At 42.4% G+C, this 25730-nt stretch overlaps 1 protein-coding gene and 1 long non-coding RNA gene across 3 annotated transcripts; both read right to left on the bottom strand.

Moving 5' to 3' along the window:
* Positions 1 to 2469: 2469 nt before the first annotated feature.
* On the bottom strand, positions 2470 to 22836 carry LOC110673991 (vacuolar protein sorting-associated protein 4B-like). Of its 2 annotated transcripts, XR_002499820.1 has the most exons (6): positions 22674 to 22836; positions 22203 to 22402; positions 6547 to 6929; positions 3475 to 4185; positions 3253 to 3415; positions 2470 to 3188 (listed from the first exon to the last, which is right to left on the bottom strand). XR_002499820.1 is itself a non-coding variant. In XM_021841658.1 (5 exons), exons 2-5 carry the CDS (start codon positions 22336 to 22338, stop codon positions 3314 to 3316), a joined length of 1332 nt encoding a protein of 443 aa, XP_021697350.1. In that variant the 5' UTR covers positions 22339 to 22402; positions 22674 to 22836; the 3' UTR covers positions 2470 to 3313. The 2 variants fall into 2 exon arrangements, 1 of the variants encoding a protein (XP_021697350.1); XM_021841658.1 differs by having other exon boundaries at positions 2470 to 3415.
* A 341-nt stretch (positions 22837 to 23177) lies between these two features.
* On the bottom strand, positions 23178 to 23601 carry LOC110675819. Its single transcript, XR_002499822.1, has 2 exons — positions 23315 to 23601; positions 23178 to 23253 (listed from the first exon to the last, which is right to left on the bottom strand). It is a non-coding gene; the product is annotated as an uncharacterized LOC110675819 (long non-coding RNA).
* Between the last annotated feature and the right edge of the window lie 2129 nt (positions 23602 to 25730).

The raw sequence follows: 25730 nt of genomic DNA, 5'->3' as shown, positions 1-25730 counted from the left end.
GATGATGATCCTGCAGCAGTTCATCAAGCGACGAACACGTTTCCAATTCCAATCAACCATGTTGGAATCCATCCGAGGCCGACGCCATTCGAGAGAGTTACCGGATTTGGTGCGTTGCCGAAGACATTCCTCGTGCCACCTGGTTTCCATCCAACGCCTAGGTTGGCACCAATGCCAACAGAAGTACTTCCAGTGCCCAAGCCACTCCAGCATTCAGCAGTAAGTACGTTCCAGTGCGCATCCGGTTCCCGTCCGGTGCTCCAGCGGATCCCTTGTGTGACTGGATTCCGCTCAATCAACAAAGAGTTCCCAAGTGCGACCGGATTGTGTCTGGTCGTGAAGCGATTCCCTTGTAGGACCAGATTCCGTCCAGCGTCCAAGCAATCATCCCGTTTGACCGGATCTCATCGAACGCCGCAGCGATTCACATGTGTGGCCGGATCCATTCCGGCATTGAAGTTTTCATCCAGCCTGACCGGATCCATTTCGGTAGTGCAGCCTTTCCAGCGTGTAGCAAGATTTCAATCAGTGTCGAAGCATCCCAGCTTTGTGACCGAGTTCTGTGTGAACTCGGACCAGCATCTGAATGTAGCCGGATTCCTTCCGGTACTGAAGCAACCATATACTGTGACCAGATGCCAGCCGATGTCCCAGCGATTTCCAGCAGTAAGCAAGTTCCAACTGGTGCCCAAGCAGTTCCCGTGTATTGTCGGAACCCATCCCATTCCAGAGAAGCCTCCAGATTCGACCGGTATCCCTCTTCCGGTGTCCAAGCAGTTGCGGTCGCCAACCGAAATGTTACCAGTGCTCAAGACGTTCCTATTGCTGACTGGTATTCCTCCGGTAACTCAGCTAGCTCCTGCGAGTATCAAGCCGAATCGGATGTCAGCAGGCATACCTCCGATGATCAAGCCAATCCCGAAGATGAACGAGATGTATCCAGCGAAGCAGTCGTGTCCAGAGTCAACCGGAAGCCATCCGGTATCCAAGTGGTTCCAGCATTCAACCACAATTCCACCGATCTCGATGTCAATCCCGACGACAGCCGGAATCCGTCCAGTGAGGGAGACAATCCTGATGCCCACCAGATTACGTCCGGTATTGAGAGAAGCTCTGTACCAGAGATCGATCGAGATGATGCCACCGGTCAAACCGACTAGTGGTTCAAGCACCCCCATATCAACTCAAGGCAGGAGAAACCACCAGATGAATCCACCATGCAATGTCGAGTCAGCGAAGCAATCCCCGAGTGCGTATTCCGTATGCATCCACCCAAGCAACCGAGAGATCATCCAGAGCATAGTAACCGAGGATCGTGAGCAGGAAGTACCACTCAACGAGTACGTTAGTAACAAAGTCTTCAAGCAACACCAGCCATCAGATGCGAGTCAATCCTCCAAGCATTCCGCCACCATCAAGTCATCAGCAGAAATTCATCCAAGAATCAGCCAGCGATGTTTATGCCAGCAGTTCAACACTTCATCATTCAATCAACAAGATTCCATCCTTCCCATCGAGGACAACATCAACCTTTCGCTGCAAGAAATTGTTGATACGAGGTCTCAACCGGGGGGAGAATGTTCCGTCCCGACGTCACAAAATTCAGTTCGAGAAATGCTGGCAGCAGGCAGCAGCGGAATATTCCATCATCAACATCCTTGCATTGTGCTACCTGGTTTGCAGCATCAAAATAGGGAGCGAAAAATACCCCAAAGGACAATTTGCGTCCCTTTTCTGTTCATTTAATTGCCATCCATCTAGCCAGCTATGTATAGCGTGAACGCATCAACCAAACAGATTGCACCACCACTTGCACAATCTTCATCATCATCATCATCATCATCGAACCCACTGCAGCATCTTCCAGGCAGTGGGAATTTCCATCATTCCCCACACCGTTGCGCATGCAAGACTTTGTTTACCTGCAGCTTATATAAGCAGCTTGCATGCGCAAGAACATCATCAGTTTCGATTCAGTTTCGTTTGAGTTAACATCAGTTTCGATTCAGTTTAGTATCAGTTTCTTTGAATCAGCAATCAGTTTAGTATCAGTTTTCTTTGAAGCTTCGTAACATCAAGTTGAGAATACAGAACAGTAGTTCAAGTGAATCAAATCATCTTTTCCTCCTCCACCATTGGAAGCCAAATAGCCTTCCGTGAAGGCTTGAGTCATCAGTAGTCCATTTCAGTCGAGCTATCGGTCCTGTGCCCTGTTGCACCAAGCAACAGGTTAGCGGACGATCAACAGATCGTTCCGTTCAAGCTCAACAGAGCAAACCCCGTTGCACGCCGCAACAGCTCCCATCTTGGCGAAAGAGTCCACTTTCTCATTACCCGGTATCGAGCAATGCGAAGGGGCCCAAATCAAGGTGATGATGGTATATGATTCATTCTATAGAGCACTCAAAGTAGATCGTATTTCACGGAGGAAAGGCTTTCTTTCAACATGTGACCATTATTCATCCTCACTTTTCAGCAATATAACAGTGTAGTATTCACTTATTTATTTCTCTTTTTTTTCAGCATGTTTGTTTCGTTTGCTTTTGAATTCTATAATGGTAATTATGTCCACGAATCTATTTTGCAGTGTCCAATTAACCGAGCAAATACATGTATTATATACGTAAAGTCCATATATTACGTCCCGCTAAAGCAGTCATCTCGAACTATACTGTCCCTGTTCGCATAACTGTCCCATGTAAATAGAAAATCCCATAGGACACAGGGCAATTATACGAATAGGGGTAGTAAATGTGGGACGTAACTATTGGGCTGTTCTTAAGATATACAGATTATACACATTGAGTGCCCAAGTGAAGAACTCTTTGTAGAATTTGGATGGACTATAAAACACAAAAAAATGAAACGACACTGTTTGCTTCAACGATTACTCACTATCCTCAAATCAGTATCTGCTAATATATTATTCGTACAGTTTCGCAAGGTAAAATAGGGAAAAACGATAGAAGAGAAGTGAAAATATATCCATATATTCAAAAACGCTTCGCATTTATATGCAGGTGAAGTTTGTATCTGTGTTTGAATCTAGAGCTATAAAAATCTATTAAGTATGTGGAGTTCACCCCAGCAGATTCGCAGTGTTATAACCGTCCTAGTTCGACTTCTTTCATAGCTGACATTTCACGAGGGCGCCCTAAATATATCACCAAGTGGACACATTCAGTATCCTTAAATCAGAAACAGGAAACATCCGAGGTCGAAAGGATTGAATTGAAGAAAAGGCAAACTTACGAGGCCAACTCTGGGATACCCATTTTGGGGAGCTTCTCCACTCCATTGAAGATCGTATGGTCTAGCCTTCTTGTCCGAAATCTTCCGTGAATTTGTCCAATTTCTTCATATCTTCCTCGTTCACGGTTGGTTTGGTGCTGGAAAGCGATTTCAGCATATCGCTCTGCAAAGGTTTCATTCGTTAGGAAAAACAAGGATACGCTATTCAAGAATTGAACTTACCATGGTGACCGGTGGAACGGATAGTTTATCACTGGGTACCTCCATCCAAGTCATCTCGATAGCTCCAGAATCACCCGGACTGCAAGGTACCAATAGGTCGTCACAGATCGTTTCCTTATCAACAGGCGATGGGCCAGTGATCTTTTTGAAATGCGTTGACGACTGAACCTTTCGTACCGGTTGCATCAGTGCATCGCGAACTACAATTGAAATATCAGCCCCAGAGTATCCTTCCGTCTTTTTAGCCAAGGTGCGAATGTTTTCCTCCGTTAGACAGTGAGACGTGTTACCCAGATGAAGCTTAAACATAACCAACCGGGCATGTTCTTCAGGCAAAGGGATATAGATACGTTTCTCGAAGCGTCTTCGAATGGCGGAGTCTAAAATCCATGGGGTATTGGTGGCTCCGAGCACCAAAATTCCATCGTTATCACTACCCACGCCCTGCATCTGTACCAGGAATTCCGTTTTAATTCGACGGGCACTTTCGCTTTCATTGTCCGACCGTGATGAGCACAGCGAGTCCACTTCATCGATAAAGATAATGCTAGGTTTGTGAGTTCGGGCCAATTCGAACAGATTCTTTACCAGCTTTTCAGACTCACCGAGCCATTTCGACACCAAGTCAGAACTTGACACCGAGAAAAACGTAGAATTGTTTGCCTCCGTGGCCACTGCCTTGGCCAAGTATGATTTACCCGTACCGGGTGGCTGAAACGAAAAATCAGAGCTTAGATGACAGTCTATACCAGGGCTTGTAGCAAGCCTTTTTTAGAGACCTGGTCACTATTTCAATGTAAGTCTCTGAAATATCAAAATGTTGAGTCAATCCTACAGCAAAACTCTAGGGACTCCAGCTTCGACGATGTCTTGAGGAAAAACTTTAGGAATTCTTCTAGTAAATGTTCTAGAGATTTCTACTGCAATTCTTTCAAAGACTTTTTCAGGAATCCCTCAAAAAATCTTCTAGAGATTTCTTTACCAATTATTCTAGGAATTCATCCTGAAATTCTTTTAGCGATGTTTCGTAAATTTCTCAAAAATATTTGTTACGTTTATGTTTGTTTCAAAAAACGTTTACTGTTGAATGTGTCTACATTTAAAGAAATAGCCAAGTATTATATATGAAAACCCAGGAGGTTTTCATATAATATACTTAGCAACTCTATAAATCTTTGAAGACTTTTTTGGATGAATGTCAGTAGTTATCTTTGAGAGAACTGCTAGAGTAACTACTGGAAATTCGGTGGTAGAATCTCTGAAAGAAATTCTGTAATAATATCAGAGGTAATCCCTGTGGAAATTACGGGCGGTAATTGACAATTGTGTTCGATTTCATGGAGCAATTTTTTTTAACATCCCTTTGGAAATCTCTGGACCAATTTCTAGGTAGAATTTGTGGAATATCTCTATTGAAATTTAAGAAAGAGTAAGGTACCCCGGGGCAAGTGAGAATCCGGGGTAAGTGGGGCGTTTCGTCATAGCTCAACTAGGAAAAGTTTTTCATGCGGGTATTCTTCTAGAAAGTTGAAGATACAATGCCAAGGAATGTATTTAGTACTAAACATATTGTTAATTTTATAACCATGTGGTTCATGTAACAGTTGTCAGTTCAGCGCCATTTTCAACTTGCATGACAAATTGTGACACGTTTCACGTCTTGCATTGGCTCGCAAAAAATAAATGTGTTTTAAACCGAATTTCCACCAATGAGCTATAATTTTTAGTATAATTATAAGCTGCAAACGATAAACCAGTATTTTGTTTTCATTTCATATGAAATTTTTGATGGTCTATCTTACCCCAAAATATATTTGTACCTGGGGTAAGTGGGAACTATCAAAACAAAAATCAGAATCAAAACTTTTCGTACACGTTTCATACATTTTGCTAGAGAGTAGCACTAAAACATTCAAACAAATGATTTTTACCAAAAAAGATCAACCTCAAATTACGTAATTGCCTAAGAGGGAGAAAAAAAGTGTTATTATTCTTTATTTTTTAATTATTTTTTTTTATTTTTGAAATACGACTTCAAAATTGAACAAACACACAGCTGAACTTTGAAATGCATCATGAGAACATTAATTTTCTATGTTATTTGAATTTTATTTGTTATTTCTACCAAATTAAGTAGTGATGGAAAACAATTCCATCCCATAAGGTGGTTTTCTGCCATGCATATAAATAATAACAAAACATATTTATAATTTCGTCAATTATTGAATGTTTATGTGCTATATTTTAATTAACAACTTATAATGATATATTTTGAACATGTTTAATTCCTCTTTACGCTTTTATTGAGGAATTTTCAGTTAATATTAAATGTGAGGTGACATACTATTAAATAAAGGGTTTCTTCCTAAAACGTAACGTATTTTATGGTTGATCCCTTATGTACATCAAATATGTACTTAAAATTAAAAATCTATGACTTATCAATTCTATTATTGTAATGGTTGACTTACTGATGTGGATTGACGCATGAAACTGGATGTGTCCCACTTGCCCCGCTTAGCGAGGTAACTGCGTCCATTGGCTCATTCTAAAACTTCTTCCAAGGTTTTCACAATTTTGAAATTATTCTATTAGTTTCATGCACACACCAGCAAATATGTTGCCAAAACGTGATTGTGTTGTTGGATTTGAAAAATATTGACATTTGAAAATTGTATTGAACAATTTGTTTGAACTATCGTTTTTTTTCGTTCCCACTTGCCCCGCGGTACCTTATTTAGAAGTATTCTGAAAAATAAACGCCAGCTGAATTTACGATGTTTTTTCTCCAGAAATCTGAGAAGAAATTCCTGGAAAATAATTGCATAAGAGTCTAGAATTTTGCGCCAAAATTTAGTGCATAAAGTAAAAGTAAAAAAGGGGATTTAGAAACCATTTTGGTTAAAAAATAGACATTAGAGAGAGAGAGACCTTCAATTCGAAAAAGATACTTCTATAGACTATCTCTAAAAAGAGAGCTGCCACCAGCCTTACATGAATTCTCTAAAGTTCTTGTTTCAAGAAATCGCAGTCACTTCCAGCCCTGTTATACAAACATCTACACCAACTTACCCCAAACAGCAAAATTCCCTTCCAGGGTATTCTTTTCCCCGTGAACAAATGTGGAAATTTAATCGGTAATATAACAGCTTCCTTCAGTGCTTCCTTGGCCCCCTCCAACCCAGCGACGTCCGACCACTTAACGTGAGGCTTCTCCACGACAATGGCCCCTTCCAACTTGGACTGCAGCTTTTTCTTCTCCGGATCATCCGAGTCGGAATCCGAACTATCCCCGTTGTTCTTGCCGCCTTTGCTGTCCTTCGAGCTGCTACCGCCATCCTTGACCGGCTTCTTTTTGCCCTTTTTCAGATAAGCTTTCAGCTTTTCGGCTCGGTCCAGGTATTGAAGACATTTCGCTCGAATGGAATCCTTTGCCTTGTCGCCCTGTGCTTCATCTACAAGAAAAAGTGACACGAATTAGATAACGTTTCAGCAGGGTGACGACTTAATTTTGAGATTGAAATTCCCTGACTTTCACTGACCTTCCAGTCGTTTTTCAGAAATGATCCTTGTTGAAATAACTAACGACAACAAAACACAAGGCTATTCGCTCCACACCGCAGGCTACTGACTGATATCGCTACCAGCCAGCTCCTCTCTTTTATTTCACTGTCTGGGTATATATTACAATTTCCTTCTCTTACCTCTATCTTACAATATGTTTACCTCCAGACACCTCCGCTACAGGGTGTGTGATGTACCTGATCTCCAACACTCCTCCTCATCACACAACCTTCAAACCGCCATCTGCCACCCGAGCTCTCTTGTCCACCAAGCTCCTTCTGGCACTGAGCTCCAGCTACCGAACTCCTCCTAGTCGAGCTTCTCCTGGCCAGCTGCACCATTGTCCTCGTGGTCAACTGCGCCATCCTACGAGCTCCTCCTGACTCTCGAGTTCCTCTAGCTCTTCCAAGCTCGTCGTCCGATCAGCCAGCATCCGCACCTTCTGCCTCGTCCTCGGCATCTTGGCCTCCAACTCTTGGGAATCTCGTCCAAGCCACCTCCCGTCCAGACTCCACCTTCCGTCCAGGCTCTACCTCCTCACCGAGATTCTGCCTCCTCGTCTAGGCCATGTCTCCTCGTCCAGGTGCTTCCTCGTGGTCCCTCATTGAAGCCGCCTCAGCGTCTTCCAGGCGTTTCTGGGCCCATAACCTGTTGAAATAAACTACGACAAAATCACAACAAGGCTATTCGCTCCACACCGCAGGCTACTGACTGATATCGCTACCAGCCAGCTCCTCTCTTTTATTTCACTGTCTGGGTATATATTACAATTTCCTTCTCTTACCTCTATCTTACAATATGTTTACCTCCAGACACCTCCGCTACAGGGTGTGTGATGTACCTGATCTCCAACAATCCTGACTATTGAATTTGTTTATATAAATCGAAATAGGTATATCTTAATTATTTTTAAATGGAGAACTAAACATTTGCATTATGTTTGTATTAAGTAATCATTAAATAGCAATCTTTATTTTTGAAAATAAAGTATTGTTACAAATGAATAGATTTTAATTGTTTGAACATGTTAACAGCATTCAGGTGTAATGAAAGATCCAACATTGTTGGAAAGTCAGTCATTAATTGAATAATACAGAAATTGACCGGGTTTGCCAGAAGAGAAACGTTTCTAAGGCATTATCGGTACTACTCATAAGATTTGTAAGATACTTATAGAAATATTTAAAAAAAAACACATTATTATTAGGGATCCTTCATTCATATATCAAATTTGAGTATCTTCAGAAATATTTATCCGTAGGGGTGACGTTACTAGTGGTAGTGGGGGCGGTTTCGCCAATGGGGTGGAGTGAGCAACCCTTGAAAACTGAGTAAATTCTTGAAATGTCTTTTGAAATAACATGCAACCCCAAAACTACTTAACAAAGAAAAGAAGTAATAGGCATGTTTTAAGTCAGTGTTCCAACTAAAAAAAAGGAATACATTTTTTTCGAAAATGCCCGCCAAATGACTCATACAAATTTTATCATTTTAGAATATTGATGTTTGAGATTGGAATGGAATGTATTGAGATGGAAAAAAAACTGCGTATGTTTTCACGTAGCATCGACGTGTTGATTGTTTTGAGTACAGTGTTAACAAGTAAAACCCCTTGCGGCGTATTGTCAACAAAGCAAAGGTCATACATGATAAAAAAATGTGCTCTATCGCTATATTTATTAAATACAAGATTTTATAAAACATGTTAGGACCTTATTAATAATTTTAAGAATACATTCAACTCTCTGTTACTCCATATTTCATATCTCAATATCAAATTAGAGAACCATAAAAAATCTTTTGACTCAATGTAATACAGCCAACACTCCCTTAATCGATTTCATATCTCGATATCAAGTTAGAGATCCATAGTAAAAGTTGGTTTTCATGGCTACCTCGGTTGTTCCTTAGATCACATTTGTACCAGTTTTGTGTTCTATAACTCGATGATCCCTTCAATATCGAATTATGTAGAGTTGACTGTATTTGTGATAATTTATAAATTTGTGTCTGAAAATGAGAGTTTTGTTTTGGGCAAAGATATTATCAAACTTTCAGGTCAATCGAAGCACTAAAGGCTAAGATCCGAAGGCTACAGACATGTCCATTTTGTATTGTCTGTTTCATGGACAACAAAACGCGCCGCAAACTTTCAAATAGACCGACAAAATCGTCGCCAGCAAACGAATCAAAGGAGGTGATTTGTCGTTGTGTTGGTAAGACTGGTGAAACGTCAAATTCGCAGCGGCTGGTTGGCTGGCGACGGTTTATTGTGCTCTGCAAGATAAATCCACGTAATGCGATTATCTGAAAATCTCGATATACTGTCGCAGTGATAATGAAAATCACCAAATGTTTCAGATTTAGCAAATTTGAAACATTTGTGTCCTTGAAGGACGAAAAAGTCCAAGCCTACTTGAATTTTGACGTTGCGTTTGAATTGCGCGCATATCTTCTGCGCGTTACCGCCGCCGCTGGATGTGGATTTAATATAAGCGCCGCAATAACTGGCGGCGATTACAAATCGTCGCGTTCGATAATATACAATATTTACAATATAACAAAAAACTGAGGTAGCGACTGAGTTTAACTTTAGAGACCTCTTGTCTGAAAAAAAGAGTCCAAACAGGAACAAAAAAGAAACCAAGAAAACAAAACTAAACAGGAATCAAAAGTTGAGAGTTTGTTCCTTATACACACTTTTTCGATAAAAACCCGAGTCCAGAAAATGTTAGTATTGCTGTGTGCATTTGAAACACTATTTGCATTTCAATATTTGTCATTCAATTGCACGTGGCGATAGTTTTACAAACTTTTTCGATAGCCAACAACACCCAATAAAATGTTACCGATCTCAGTAATCTGATAAGATTCTATAAAATCAGACCAAATATTTCTCTAACAATATTTCCAAGACTTGTTTTGAGAATTTCACTGATCGTATTATTGTATGTATTTTTTATGATTCATAGTAATTCCATCAGAAATTATTTCAGATATTCGGCCAAAGATTCAACACTAGCCAAGAACATTGTATGTATTTCGATCTATTGCACTGTTTTAATAAAAAGGAGAGCGAGAGAGGAGAGAATCTCTACTTACTACATAGGTCCAGCATGAATTCCTTAAAAAGTTTCTAAAAAATGCTTAGGAATTACCGGAGGAATCACTAGAAAATTGTTGTAGTATTAACTTGTGTAAAACTTTCATATTTTGAAGATTTCAGAAACCCATTGGGAAATATTTGGAAGAACTACAGGAGTAATTGGCACGGTAAATGGCTGGGCATGGCGTACCATTGGTACCTCGCGTACCTACAGGAATAAAATAGACCCCATTGTGTGGTCCTTAGCCTCTTGTCAGCAACTCCTATCCCTACCTCCTCGTGGTACTGGCCGGGGTACGAGTAACCTTAGGGAAGATCGGGTAACCAACCCCCGGTGGGAACTTTGGTCGTATGCTGACAGGGAAGGGGGGGTTTGCTTTTGCTTTTGCTTCTGCAAACCTTGAGCGTCTGTACTCCATGTTAGGAGCGGCTCACAACAGCGTCTGTTCCCCATGTCAGGGGCGGCTGATCATCGTCCGAGTGCCAGAGAAGGACTCTAAGCTAAACTGCGCACTATGGCCCTCCGAACATATAGGGGGAATGGTCCTCCGGAAATCTAGGGGGTTGGTGTCAGGCCCTGCAAGCCAGCCGTAAAAATACACCAGCACAGGAACGTCAACGAGAGAATACGGACCGGAACAATCGGCAAAGACCACAGCGACGAAAATGGACTTGCGATTGGAAACTCGGTACGTGGAACTGCAAATCTCTCAACTTCATTGGAAGTACTCGCATACTCTCCGATGTACTGAAGATCCGCGGTTTCGACATCGTAGCGCTGCAGGAGGTGTGCTGGACAGGAGCATTGGTGCGAACGTTTAGAGATAATCATACCATCTACCAGAGCTGCGGCAACACACGTGAGCTGGGAACAGCTTTTATAGTGATGGGTGATATGCAGAGGCGCGTGATCGGGTGGTGGCCGATCAACGAAAGAATGTGCAAGTTGAGGCTCAAAGGCCGGTTCTTCCACTTCAGCATCATAAACGTGCATAGCCCTCACTCCGGAAGCACTGATGATGACAAGGACGCATTTTACGCGCAGCTCGAACGCGAGTACGACCGCTGCCCAAGCCACGACGTCAAGATCATCATAGGAGACTTAAACGCTCAGGTTGGCCAGGAGGAGGAGTTCAGACCGACGATTGGAAAGTTCAGCGCCCACCGGCTGACGAACGAGAACGGCTTACGACTGATAGATTTTGCCGCCTCCAAGAACATGGCCATTCGCAGCACCTACTTCCAGCACAGCCTCCCGTATCGATACACCTGGAGATCACCACTGCAGACGGAATCACAAATCGACCACGTTTTGATCGATGGACGGCACTTCTCCGATATTACCGACGTCAGAACCTATCGTGGCGCTAACATTGACTCCGACCACTACCTCGTGATGGTGAAACTGCGCCAAAAACTATCCGTCATTAACAATGTACGGTATCGACGCCCGCCTCGGTATAACCTAGCGCGACTGGCCCAACCGAACGTCGCTGCCGCATACGCGCAGCATCTCGAGGTAGCGTTGCCGGAAGAGGGCGAGCTTGACGAAGCCCCTCTTGAGGACTGCTGGAGCAACCTAAAAGCAGCCATCAACAACGCAGCCGAGAGCATCGTCGGGTACGTGGAAAGGAGGACATGTGACGATTGGTTCGACGATGAATGCAGGCAGGTTTTGGAGGAGAAGGATGCAGCGCGGGCTGCAATGCTGCAGCAAGGAACGCGACAAAACGTGGAGCGATATAAAAGAAAACGAAAGCAGCAAACCCGCCTATTCCGGGACAAAAAGCGCCGCCTGGAAGAAGCGGAATGTGAAGAAATGGAACAGCTGCATCGTTCACAAGAAACGCGAAAGTTCTACGAGAAGCTTAACGCATCCCGAAAAGGCTTCGTACCGCGAGCCGAAATGTGTGGGGATAAGGACGGAAGCATCTTGACGGAAGGACGTGAGGTGATTGAAAGGTAGAGGCAGCACTACGATGAACACCTGAATGGCACGGAGAACACGGGCGCCGAGGGTCACGACAGCGGAGGAAGTGGCTACGTCAGCACGGCGGATGAAGGAAACCAACCTGCCCCCACATTGAGGGAAGTTAAGGATGCCATCAACCAGCTCAAGAATAACAAGGCCGCTGGTAAGGATGGTATTGGAGCTGAAATCATCAAAATGGGCCCGGAGAGGTTGGCAGCCTGTCTGCATCGGCTGATTGTCAGAATCTGGGAAACGGAACAGCTGCCGGAGGAGTGGAAGCAAGGGGTCATATGCCCCATCTACAAGAAGGGCGACAAACTGGAATGTGAAAACTATCGTGCGATCACTATCCTGAATGCCGCCTACAAAGTGCTATCCCAGATTATCTTCCGTCGTCTATCACCAATAACAAATGCGTTTGTGGGAAGTTATCAAGCTGGTTTCATCAACGGCCGCTCGACAACGGACCAAATCTTCACTGTACGGCAAATCCTCCAGAAATGCCGTGAATACCAAGTCCCAACGCATCACTTGTTCATCGATTTCAAAGCGGCTTATGATAGCATCGACCGCGAAGAGCTAGCGGAATTTGGGGCAAGTGTGCCACCTTAAGCAAATTGTTCTCTAACTTTGCCCAAGGCTCATAAAAACCACCTATTTAGCCTCATGATGATAGTTTCACATCTTTTCATAACCAATGTGCCATTTTAAATGAAAATAATTTCAAAAAGTATTAGTTTTGGAGCTTCTCAAATATCATCCAAAATAACCTATTTTTCGACACTATGGGGCAAGTGTGCCACCCATATGGGGCAAGACGGCCACCGAATGAACATCGCATGTAATTCAACTTGTAATGAAATTTTCTTAATTTCATATTAATTTCATTTTAATATTACTTAAAAAGCAGACGCTAATCGATAATTTAAAAAATAATTTTAAGTTTACCGTAATAAGGTGGTGCTTTATAACAAGGTTCAAAACATGCGTAACTCTCTATTACTCATTCGAATAACTAAAATGGTTATTTTTGTCTCCATTCAATACAATATAAGTAGTACCCTTATATTACGGCAAATATGTATAATATTACACTAGATCAGCACTAAATAACGGTAAAATATTGATGTAGATATGTAAAACGGTACTTAATAAGCCGAAAATATGTTATTATTGAATATTTTGAGATAAAATCACTTTGGGGGGCAAACATGTTAGTTATTCCCCTACTATACTTCAGAAACCACTACCGGTGCCTCATTTTAGTTTATTACTATGATTTTGTTGATGATGTTTACATTTTTATAAATTTCACTTCAACAATTTTTGTTTACCAAATAGGTGGCACACTTGCCCCAATAACTATACATTTCAACCAATCTGGATTTTGTATGTAAAACTAAATACTTTTTTCGTTCAAATGCCACAATAACTTACACATTTGAATAGTTTCACGATGTACAGTACGTTGGAAAAATCTGTTGATAATTTACCTTTTACCATGCTATTTGGAAACAACGATATCTTATAAAAATCCACTCAAATTTGGTTGTCTTTGCAAAAATCGATGTAAATACGTGTAAAATAGAGCAATGTTCATCATATTTTGATTATTATATTGTGAACTATGGAAGAACATATTGTAAAGCTCAAAGAAAAAATATATATTGTAGTTTTTATAAAAAGCAGGGGTGGCACACTTGCCCCTATGGCACACTTGCCCCAAAGTCCGCTATGGAAAATAATGGACGAGTACAGCTTTCCCGGGAAGCTCACAAGACTAATAAGAGCAACGATGGACGGTGTGCAGAATGGGATTATCACAAAAGGCCGAATCACAAAAGGCCGAATCACAGAAGGCCGAATCACAAAAGGCCGAATACATTCTAGCCTACCACAAAAGGCCGAATGCACAGAAGGCCGAATCACAGAAGGCCGAATCACAGAAGGCCGAATCACAGAAGGCCGAATCACAAAAGGCCGAATCACAAAAGGCCGAATCACAAAAGGCCGAATCACAAAAGGCCGAATCACAAAAGGCCGAATCACAAAAGGCCGAATCACAAAAGGCCGAATCACAAAAGGCCGAATCACAAAAGGCCGAATCACAAAAGGCCGAATCACAAAAGGCCGAATCACAAAAGGCCGAATCACAAAAGGCCGAATCACAAAAGGCCGAATCACAAAAGGCCGAATTACAAAAGGCCGAATCACAAAAGGCCGAATCACAAAAGGCCGAATCACAAAAGGCCGAATCACAAAAAGCCGAATCACAGAAGGCCAAATTAGAGTTACAATCCTAAAGAATAAAGCTTCGATATGAAAAGAACAAGTCCATGCTTTGTTAAATGCAGTCATGTCAGTAACCAGTGCGCTATCCTCCATGCGGCGAAGCCGCATTGAGGATAGAGGAACTGAGGCGGCAGAAGGCCGCCGAAGTCTCCGATATCCGAGAGTTGTGTATAGCATCTATTTGGTGTCATGCAAATAGCAAATCCAATTGCCCGGTATAATGCAAGCAGAGGATGTTTTTCCATGTTTAGGTCCGACGAGCGACAGCGAGTTCGGACAGCAAGCGTTTGCCCGGTATAATGCCAACATAGTCTTTTACGCAACAAGCAGGAGAATGATTGCTGCGATAGGGTACAACAAGTGTTTAAGGTGATTATAGAACGAAGCCACACCTCAAATTTTCAAGAGCACAAGACTTGTGAACCAAATAGCGCTCCGCAAATTTTATCCCATTTGTCACTACCAGCAAGCAAGCAATTTGATTGATTTTCAACGCGAACTCTTGTCAGATTCTCCAGTCTTGTGCACTTGAAAATTCAAAGTTTGGCTTCGTTTTATAATCACCTTAAGTGATCATAAGAATACTAAGTTTACGAAGAATACTTTTCATCGTACAGTGCCTGTTCGATTTTGACTCGGTTTGAATTTGGCAACACGGAAATCCATGTACACAAAAATGGATCATGGTCAGTCACAAATCCTGTCAATCTCAATGATTCTGTGGGCCTTCTTAAGGCTTACCATATTCAAAATAGGTAAATTTTATACGTCGATACAAGTTTTAATAAAAACAACCATTAAATTTAGGTAACATGAAAATTTTTGCATGTTGCCAAAATCGAACAGGCACTGTATACCCTTCCAGTTTTTGCCAGATTTTTACAATTATGTTGTACAAAATACAACAGTACCACTACTTAAGCTCCATCATAGACCTTTTTTTTGGGTGTGTCAGCCAAGAATAGACCAGCTGACACACCCAAAAACCACTAACCATACACTCTGATTCAGCTAGTAATGTTACTTGTGCATCTTGTCCCGCCCTTTTTTTGGCAACACTGCCTGCCTAGTAAACAAACCATATATTCGCGCCTCACTTTTTCCGAGTTTTCTACGTTCACTTCGAAGTAAAAAATCGCGATTCGGCACTCTGAAGCCCCAGGTAGACCCCGTGAGCACTGGCGGTCAAAATGCGGCCTCGAAAACGTCGCAAAGAATCCTTAGAAGCGAAACACATTCAAGGCAAAAGCGCGGCTTAGTGTCAGAGCATAACCTCACCGACCCGAATCTTCATCCACCCCGACCGAAAAGCCCGTGTATGGAAGAAATGTCATCCGTATCCAATGCCAATGCCAATTCGCCAAAAAGACCAACTGAACAACATCCCAGCGGCTGTACCAGTAGCGGCTCAATTCAACATAATATCAATATCACCGTGAGCAACGAATACGACCTTCTATCGGAGGAAGAGGTAGACGAGAACACCGAAGAGATGCCAATACTTACTCCAGTCATGACCACTGCGAGCACTTCGTCCAAGACGAAAAAGATTCGTATCCCGCCCATAACGGTTGTTAATCTAACAACCAAACAGCTACGTGAACTGATGTCGAAAATCAATATCGCGCAAACCGAGTATCACATGAAAGTAACCAGATCGGGAGTACAACTACTTTGCATGAGCGAAGAAAGTTTCCACAGTTCGGTCGATGCGTTGAAAAAATCCAACGTCGAGTTCCACACGTACACCCTTGCATCCGAGCAACCGGTGAAAATCGTTCTATCAGGGCTATCGTCATACGATATCGCTGAGTTGGAAACAGAACTTGCTAATCTCGGTGTAGTAGCCACTGAAGTAAAGTTACTTTCTCTCAAAGTTATTGGGCAAGAAGAAATTGCTTTGTATCTACTCCACTTTGTGAAAGGAAGTGTTAAACTAGCAGATTTGCAAAAGGTAAAAGCTGTTTTCAACACCGTAGTGAAATGGCGCTACTATGAAAGAAGACCCACAGATGCTGTCCAGTGTCACCGTTGCCAACGTTTTGGTCACGGAATGAGGAATTGTAATCTCCCTCCTCTGTGTGTTAAGTGTGGTGAAAAACATCACTCGACTGAATGCAAACTTCCGAAAAAAGCGGACTTGCAGCGAAACAACCCGAACGAAACACGGGCACTAATCAAATGTGCGAATTGCAGTGGCCAACATACTGCGAACTATCGTGGCTGTCCAAGTCGTAAAATATACATCGAGAAGTTGGCGAAACTAAGAGCAGAACGCCGGCAATCAGCGCCTCCCCCACTCCTCTTCCGTTCCTCCCAAGACCGCCCAAACAACACGTTCATTCCTCCTTCGGGTAGCTCATACGCCCAGGTCTTAAAAGATCAAACATCTGGTAATAAAGATCTATTCTCGCTTTCGGAGTTTTTAGCTCTGGCAAGAGATATGTTTGATCGGCTAGCAAATTGTCAGTCAAAACAGCAACAACTTCTAGCTCTGTTCGAGCTGACAACTAAGTACATCTACAATGTCTAACTCAGACTACTTACGCCTCGCAAATTGGAATGGGCGTTCCATTCATGGCAGGAAACTCGAGTTTTTTGACTTCTTAGAACGTAATGAAGTAGATGTAGGGATAGTTACTGAAACCTGGCTACAACAAAAACATTCTTTCCTTCATCCGAAATTTTCATGTGTTCGCTTTGACCGCACTTCTAACGATGCTGAAAGAGGAGGAGGAGTCCTTATAGCGGTTCGAAAGGGCATCAGATTTACAGAGCTCAACATCACTACCAAGATTATCGAAAGCGTAGGCATTTCGATTTGCACGTCAGACGGAAATATACATATTATTGCCGCATACTTCCCAGGAGCAAGAAGAAGATCAGTCTGGACACAGTTTCGTCGCGACATCTCAACTCTCACCAGATTCACAGAGCCGTTCTTCATAGTGGGCGATTTGAACGCCCGCCATCGTCATTGGAACTGTTTAAAAGCCAACAAGGCTGGCCAACTGCTGTTTCAGGAAGCCACATGCCGCAACTTTTATATCCACTTCCCGGATTCTTTTACATTCCACCCCACGGGTCGCGGTCGTCCATCTACTCTGGATCTAACTCTCTCCAACAACCTGTTAGACATGACCAAGCCGACTACTCTTAACGAACTGTCATCAGACCATCTTCCGGTAATCTTCAAAATCAACTTATCAGCTCCAGCTACGGAGACACCACCGAAGTTCCATTGCTATGCACGTACAGACTGGTCTCGTTTTCAGCAATTAATAAACTCAAAGTTGGATCTGCTTGACCCAGCGATCACAATCTTAAGCAGCGAAGCAGAGGTTGACAATGCCATCGAACTGTTAACGAGGACCATTGTTGAAGCCGAATCTGTTTCAGTCCCTGAACTGCAGACACGTCCGTATCAAACAGCGACAATTCCCGAAAACACTCGCAGATTAATTGCATTGCGAAACAAACGTCGACGCCAATGGTATAGAAGGAGAGATCCCATCTACCGGAGTATAGTGCTATCACTCAACCAGAGAATACGCGAAGAATGCTATCAGGCCAACTTCAAAAAATTCCAGGACACGCTGCGCACCCTGAACAACGATCGAGACACACTTTGGAGAATTTCCAAAGCTCTGAAGAAATCAACCAAATACAGTCCTCCGTTGCGTCAAGAAGACAATATTATCGCTTCGTCGTCTGAGAAGGCCCAACTACTAGCCTCAAGTTTTGCTCAATCTCATGTCAATAAAATGATTGATGATCCAGAAACTGTGGTTGCGGTGAACGAGTCGATCACACACATCGATCAAATTCGCCTGGCTGATGCTCATCCGTGGTTGATTCGTCCAAAAGAAATTATACAGCTTATCCGTAGGCTCAAGGCAAAAAAGTCTCCGGGTCAAGACGGCATCCGGAATTGTGTGCTCAAGAAATTGCCTCGGAAGGCTTATATTTTTCTCGCAAAAATCTTTTCTGCTTGTTTCCGTCTTGGTTACTTTCCTGCCAAGTGGAAGCACGCAGTAGTGATCGCTATACCGAAGCCAAACAAGGACTCAACGAATGCATCCAACTATAGGCCAATTAGCCTGCTATCTGCCTTTAGCAAGCTTCTTGAGCGTGTAATTTTGAAGCGCATCGAACAACATCTTGAAACTACGCGTCTTATTCCTGATGTTCAATTTGGTTTCAAAATTGGACATTCCACCAACCATCAGCTAGCTCGACTTGTGAAGGAGATTCGAACCAACTTTTCGCAGAAGAAGTCGTCAGGAATGGTGCTTCTTGATGTTGAAAAGGCGTACGATTCTGTGTGGCAGGAAGCAATCTTGCACAAGATGCATCTTGGGAACTTTCCATCCTACATTCTGAAAATTATTCGTTCGTTCCTGTCAAATCGATCGTTCCACGTGACTGTTAACGGTCATACCTCTAGCAGACATGGAGTGCCCTTCGGCGTCCCTCAAGGTGCTGTTTTAAGCCCGACGCTCTACAACATCTTCACCGGTGACCTGGTGATGCTAGATGGCGTGCAGTACTTTCTCTTCGCGGACGATACTGGGTTCATCGCAGCGGATAAGGATGCAGGTGTTGTAGTGAACAAACTGCAAGCGGCACAAAACGCCATTGAAACTTATCAGCGTAGATGGAAGATCAAGACCAACTCGAACAAATCGCAGACAATTTTCTTCACTAGAAAACGATCCCCACAAAAACTTCCTCAGAATGAAATTTCAATATGGGGACAACAAATTCCATGGTCCGAAAACGTGGGGTATCTTGGTCTAACTTTAGATCGTAAGCTGACCTTCGCATCCCATATCAAGAACACACTGAGTAAATGCGACAAACTGACCAGAATGCTTTACCCACTGATCAAGAGACGCTCACAGCTGGATAAGAAATCTAAAATGCTTCTTTACAAGATGTTGTTTCTTCCTTCCATAACGTATGGCTTTCCTGCCTGGTTTGACTGCGCCGCTACTCACAGGAAGAAGCTTCAGGTGAAGCAAAATCGTATATTGAAGATGATGCTGAACTTGGACCCGTTCTACCCCACTGAAGACGTGCATAGGCTAGCGAAGATGGAAATTATTGACGACTGGATCCAGCGTGTACTTCCCAAGTTCTGGTTGGGATGTTCTATTTCAGCAAATCCTTTGCTAGAACAACTGGCGCGTAGACTGTGATATTAGAATAAGGACTCTAACTCTTCCTCTAACTATCCCCATTACTTTTTTGCAATTTTGAAGGTTTTTTTTGTAGTTTTTCCCTTTAATGCTAATTTGTTTTTTGTAACCGGTAAATTTGTTGGCAAACTGAACTATTGAGCTGTTGAAAGGAACTCCATATCTCAGCTAAGAAAATTATGTAACACGTTTATATGCTAATACAAACCAATAAAATGAAAATGAAATGAAAATGAAAATCTTGTCCCGCTTACCCTACTGTAAAAATGTCCTTAAAATTGTAGAAAAATAAGGCTTTCCGTAAAATTTATTTTAATATTTCGGCCTTTTGTGATTCGGCCTTTTGTGATTCGGCCTTTTGTGATTCGGCCTTTTGTGATTCGGCCTTTGTGATTCGGCCTTCTGTGATTCGGCGTTTTGTGATTCGGCCTTTTGTGATTCGGCCTTTTGTGATTCGGCCTTTTGTGATTCGGCCTTTTGTGATTCGGCCTTCTGTGATTCGGCCTTTTGTGATTCGGCCTTTTGTGATTCGGCCTTTTGTGATTCGGCCTTTTGTGATTCGGCCTTTTGTGATTCGGCCTTCTGTGATTCGGCCTTCTGTGATTCGGCCTTCTGTGATTCGGCCTTCTGTGATTCGGCCTTCTGTGATTCGGCCTTTTGTATGATTCGGCCTTTTGTGCTTTCGGCCTTTTGTGATTCGGCCTTATGTGATTCGGCCTTTTGTGATTCGGCCTTTTGTGGTAGACCCGTGCAGAATAGCGTGAAGATTTCGGGTGAACATTCCAGTTCGTTCGAATCCCGCCGGGGACTTCGACAGGGTGATGGACTTTCGTGCCTGCTGTTCAACATCGCGCTAGAAGGTGTCATGCGGAGAACCGGGTTCAATAACCAAGGTACGATTTTCACAAGATCCAGCCAATTTGTTTGCTTCGCGGATGATATGGATATTGTCGGCAGAACATTTGGAACGGTGGCAGACCTGTACACCCGCCTGAAACGTGAAGCGACAAAAGTCGGCCTGATGGTGAATGCGTCAAAAACAAAGTACATGCTGATAGGCGGAACCGAGCGCGACAGAGCCCGCCTGGGAAGCAGTGTTACGATAGACGGGGATATTTTTGAGGTGGTTGATGAGTCCGTCTACCTCGGATCCTTGTTAACGGCTGATAACAACGTTAGTCGTGAAATACGGAGACGCATCATCAGTGGAAGTCGCGCCTACTATGGGCTTCAGAAGAAGCTGCGGTCGAGAAAGATTCACCCTCGCACCAAATGTACCATGTAAAAAACGCTTATAAGACCGGTGGTCCTCTATGGACATGAAGCATGGACCATGCTGGAAGAGGACCTGCAAGCACTTGGAGTGTTCGAACGAAGGGTGCTTAGGACGATCTTTGGCGGAGTACAGGAAAACGGTGTGTGGCGGCGGAGAATGAACCACGAGCTCGCTAGACTCTTCGGCGAACCCAGTATCCAGAAGGTTGCGAAAGCCGGAAGGGTGCGCTGGGCAGGGCATGTTGCAAGACTACCGGACAACAATCCTGCAAAGATGGTGTTCGCGTCGAATCCGGTTGGCACAAGAAGGCGAGGAGCACAGCGAGCGAGGTGGCTTGATCAGGTGCAACAAGATCTGGAGAACGTGGGCCAAAATCGAAGTTGGAGAGACACAGCCATGGACCGAGTAAATTGGCGTAACATCGTTAACGAGGTTTTATCAAATTAATTGATGTAATACCAACTAAATAAATAAATAGTAACAGGAGTAATTCTTGGATGAAAAATGCTAGGAGAGTTTTTAGAAATATTTCCAGCGGAACATAATGATAAATCACAGGTCGAGTTTGTTGAGGAATTCTTGAAAAAGTTATAAATAGATTTCCCTGAAACTTTCAATGAAATTTCTGGGAATAACCGTGGATGAAAAGGCGTAGGAATTCTCGTAGGGTGTCTTGGATTGTCTTCGAAAATATGCCAGATAAAATCTCCTCATTAGGATAATGCCTAAAGCTTTTTGAAACAGTCGAGCTGAAGAATCTTTGAAACAGTCGAGGTTTGGTACAGAAATCCTTAGAAGTATTGCAGGAGAGATCTCTGGAGGAGTCTGAAAGTCTGAAGAAACTTGTGTAGAAGAATTAATGAAGCATTTCCTCCAGGAATGCGTGAAGAAATTCCTGAAAACCTGCGGAATAGTCACGTAAGAATCTCTGAAGCCTCAATAATTTTGCTCAAGTTAAAAAAAAAACTCACAAGCAAAAAAGGTCCAGTTTGGTAAAAAGAGACTTTAAAGGCTTTCTATTAAAAATATAGACTTTTAAAAGAATTGCCTTAAAATAGAGATCAAGTCTCTAAAATGAGTGACTAAAAACATGCCACCAAAATAAAATACCTATGCAATATTCAAATCCGTTTGGATACAGGATTTTAGTATGCGTTAAGTTTTTCCCTGACCTCAAGTGAAATTCTCTGATTTTCCCTGAAATTCCGAAATCGAATCCCCTGACCTGTGGTCGACACACAACCTTCCATTTTCGAAAAGGTCACGGACAGCCCCAGAGTTCAAGGCCGCATCGATTGGCGGAATATTAATACCTACACTTAATGGCATGCAGAAAGTACTCCACTCCGTGCTCGTACAGGCGTAACGCTTCCTCGTAGTTCTTGTTGCGATCCTCTTCCGTGGCCTTCGTGACGATATCGATCGCCTTCTGTAGTGTTGATCCAGCGGCCATTGTTTGCCTCTCTCCTCCCGGAAGGATGTTTGCCTTCACGCAAAACCAGCTGCGTTATGGGAAACTAAAAAAACGGATCCTGTTATCACTTTCTAGACTATACCCATTAGCGTTTGCTGGATTGGAAAACAATTAAATGACGATTTCCGATAGTGCCAATAATGAGCAGATGACTAATCCGGGACGGGTTCGTAAATCTGATTATTTTTATGCTACTCGGAAAAATGACGTACACTTGTCACTGCTGCAACAACACACAAACAGTGCGAGGAAGAAAATTTTGCACAAAATTATCGAAAATCCACACTTTTCCTCGCAATTTGTTCCAAACTCACCTTTAAGAAGGAAAATATGTGTTCTAACGGTAATGGGGACGTAAAACTGAACTGAAAACTGCGATTTTTACAAGAATCTTTTCGAAATTTGACTCCTAATTTCTACGCGTTCGGAGAAAAACATCATCACCGTTAGCACCAACTATACAAGCGAAAAATAAACTTCACGGTCGTTTGCGAATACCCTTTAATGGGTAAAAATTCACCCATTTCCGCTAGAAGTGCCTCTCCACATTTAAAGAGTAAACACGGTTTACTCTTTAAAGGGTAAAAGCGGTTTCTGTCAATGAATGGGTATTTTTTTACCCGTTTTGTAAATCTCGCTCGCGGCAAAAAAAGGGTAAAAATTTACCCATTTTTTTAATGGTTTTTATCGATAACCATAACCTCAAAACAAATCATAACCTTGGAATGAAAGTTACGAATGAAAAATGTTTATAGTCAGGCATTTATTGTTTTATTGACTTATATTCACTGTAAAGATACATTATGTTCATTTATATATTTTTCCTACAACAAATCGCTTCTCTATTTTGACTGTCGTTGGCACTGAAGATGTCTGTGGCAGGAACAAGACAACCTGGAAATTTCGGGATTATTATCAGTTCATGTGAATAATGGTACTGAAGTCGCCAACTTACCGCTTCTTTGTACTTTTCCATCGAGTAATAAACTGAACAGAAAAGGCGTTAAACCTATAGAAATATGTTTAATTAATGTTAAGACTTGATAACTGCGCACAGCTGCACTCGATGATTACGAAATGATTGCCAACTATATTTTCACCCATAAATGGGTTTGAAAATACACATTTTTAAACTTCAATTGCTTTACTAAAATGGGTATTTATTTACCCATTTTACATTATTGAATTTACCCGTTTTTTGACAGAGCTTCTTGCTTTATTAAAATGGGTATTTTTTACCCTTCAAAGGGTATTCACAAACCACCGTGTTCAAAAGAACGGCACTGAAAATAGTTTTATTTTCCAATTAATGTTAAATGTCATTTGATGGGTCACATTAGGGTTATTGACTATGAATTCTGATGGCGGCTCTGTAGGGAGCCGGATCCTATTCTTGGCACTTTTGATTCACTTCGGCAGTGGGGTTTTTTGAAAGCTACTGAGCTAATATTCGGCGACAATGTATGGGGCCCAGATAGCCGTAGCGGTAAACGCGCAGCTATTCAGCAAGATCAAGCTGAGGGTCGTGGGTTCGAATCCCACCGGTCGAGGATCTTTTCGGGTTGGAAATTTTCTCGACCTCCCAGGGCATAGAGTATCTTCGTACCTGCCACACGATATACAAATGCAAAAATGGTCATTGGCATAGTAAGCTCTCAGTTAATAACTGCGGAAGTGCTCATAAGAACACTAAGCTGAGAAGCAGGCTCTGTCCCAATGGGGCAGTAACGCCAGAAAGAAGAAGAAGTACGTCGTATCGTAGCAGGTCCGTCTCACTCGGGCTGAGATTGGGTACCACTTCTAGTACTGCATTTGGTCCCTCGGTAGTGCAAAAGGTACCCAAGTTTGACAGACCGCAGTACACTTTTCACGGCATTCTAGATTACCTTATGAGCCATAAAATTTTGGGCAACTGCAAGGGACATGGATGTCTTTAATTTGTCTTTGATCGTAGTGTAGTAGCTCTGCACCCTACTCGAACTTAGACGAGACTTGTGTCTTGTTTACTTTCTGAAACCGAAAGTGAAAAAAAAATCTGTTGCGGAAAAATGCAAGGAGCCAATATCCAGAAAAGCCCGTATCCAGATTGCAGGAAATCGTTCGACCTCCAGTGGCTTTAGGAGAGTTCGCAACGTAAGTCACTCTGGCTCAAAACAACCGGTCATTTTCACCTCCCCATCAGACGGTCAAGGTTGGTTGTCATCCATCGGTAAGTGTTTGCGCAACTTTACTTAATAAAAAGGAATAATGTAAACGTGGCAAACATTTGATTCTTTAGTTTCTTTCAGGATGAGAAGACTTATCCACCTCCAAATAACTTCATCCCAAGATGCTGACGAAGGTAGCTGCCAAATGCTGTTACGGCTCATTATCGTTCACAAGAAGGAAACCGACAAATTGTGCCTAGAGCGAAGGAAAAGGAAGTCTACACCAAGAGGTTCATTTGACGTTTAATAATGTGCTAAAACTAAACGTAGTGAATGATGAAAATACATATAAAGTATTATTATTATTGAAAAAATAAGGACATTTGTATTTTTCTTTTATTGTATAAAAACATCTGAACAGAATAGTATATGGTCGAGAAACAATAACGGACCTTAAATCAATTATTCCTCATACATTATTTATTTCAATGAAATCTTAAAGGTTAACTATTTAATCCAGGGGACTGACACGACTGTCATTCTGCATACATTTCGGATCTTCCTCACATCGTTTTGGTACCCACTTTCTGGTCGGTTTGCCCTAACCTTGCTCCTGATTTTCGAGTAAACGGCTCATACGCTGCTAGCAGGTCCGTCCCACTCGGACTCAGATTGGGTACCACTTCTAGTACTGCATTTGGTCCCTCGGTAGTGCAAAAGGTACCCAAGTTTGACAGATCGCAGTACACTTTTCACGGCATTCTAGATAACCTTATGAGCCATAAAATTTTGGGCAACTGCAAGAGACATGGGGGTCTTTAATTTGTCTTTGCTGCTAGTGCTAGATTCTGGCAATCAAACATATCGCATTAAATCGTCGTATTTTAATACGCTTTTCATTTGTTCATCATTTTGTTTATTGTTTTATGCATCAGCGAGGTATCATTGATGTCTCCTACCCATAAAAACTGTGTTTTGTCCATCCCAAAATAATCAAAACAAGAACACTGGACGCCATGTTGAATTGATGTTGGGTTGATAATTATTGACTCTTGCCACCCCCTGTAAACGAAAAATTTTGTTCGGAGAAATCGACGATTTCAAATGGTTACATAACTTAACCTCCTATTCCCCACATTGTTATTTTCCCATATACTATTTGCCAAACTGTAAAAACCGTTCATGCTAGGGTTGATTTACTGTAATTTTGGATATAATATGGAA

The sequence above is a fragment of the Aedes aegypti genome, chromosome 1, assembly GCF_002204515.2.
Source record: "Aedes aegypti strain LVP_AGWG chromosome 1, AaegL5.0 Primary Assembly, whole genome shotgun sequence".
Lineage (NCBI taxonomy): Eukaryota > Metazoa > Arthropoda > Insecta > Diptera > Culicidae > Aedes > Aedes aegypti.
The sequence above is the reverse complement of the archived record's forward strand: the minus strand, read 5'-3'. Positions and strand labels throughout refer to the sequence as shown.

Excerpts from the sequence above, each read along its gene's own strand:
- LOC110673991 (XM_021841658.1), bottom strand. The coding sequence starts at position 22,338 with ATGGCCGCTGGATCAACACTACAGAAGGCGATCGATATCGTCACGAAG. Across the intron at positions 6,930-22,202 it reads CTTTCTGCATGCCATTAAGT|ATGAAGCACAGGGCGACAAG; the intron begins GTAGGTATTAAT and ends TTTTTCTTGTAG. Across the intron at positions 3,416-3,474 it reads CCGTTCCACCGGTCACCATG|AGCGATATGCTGAAATCGCT; the intron begins GTAAGTTCAATT and ends AAACCTTTGCAG.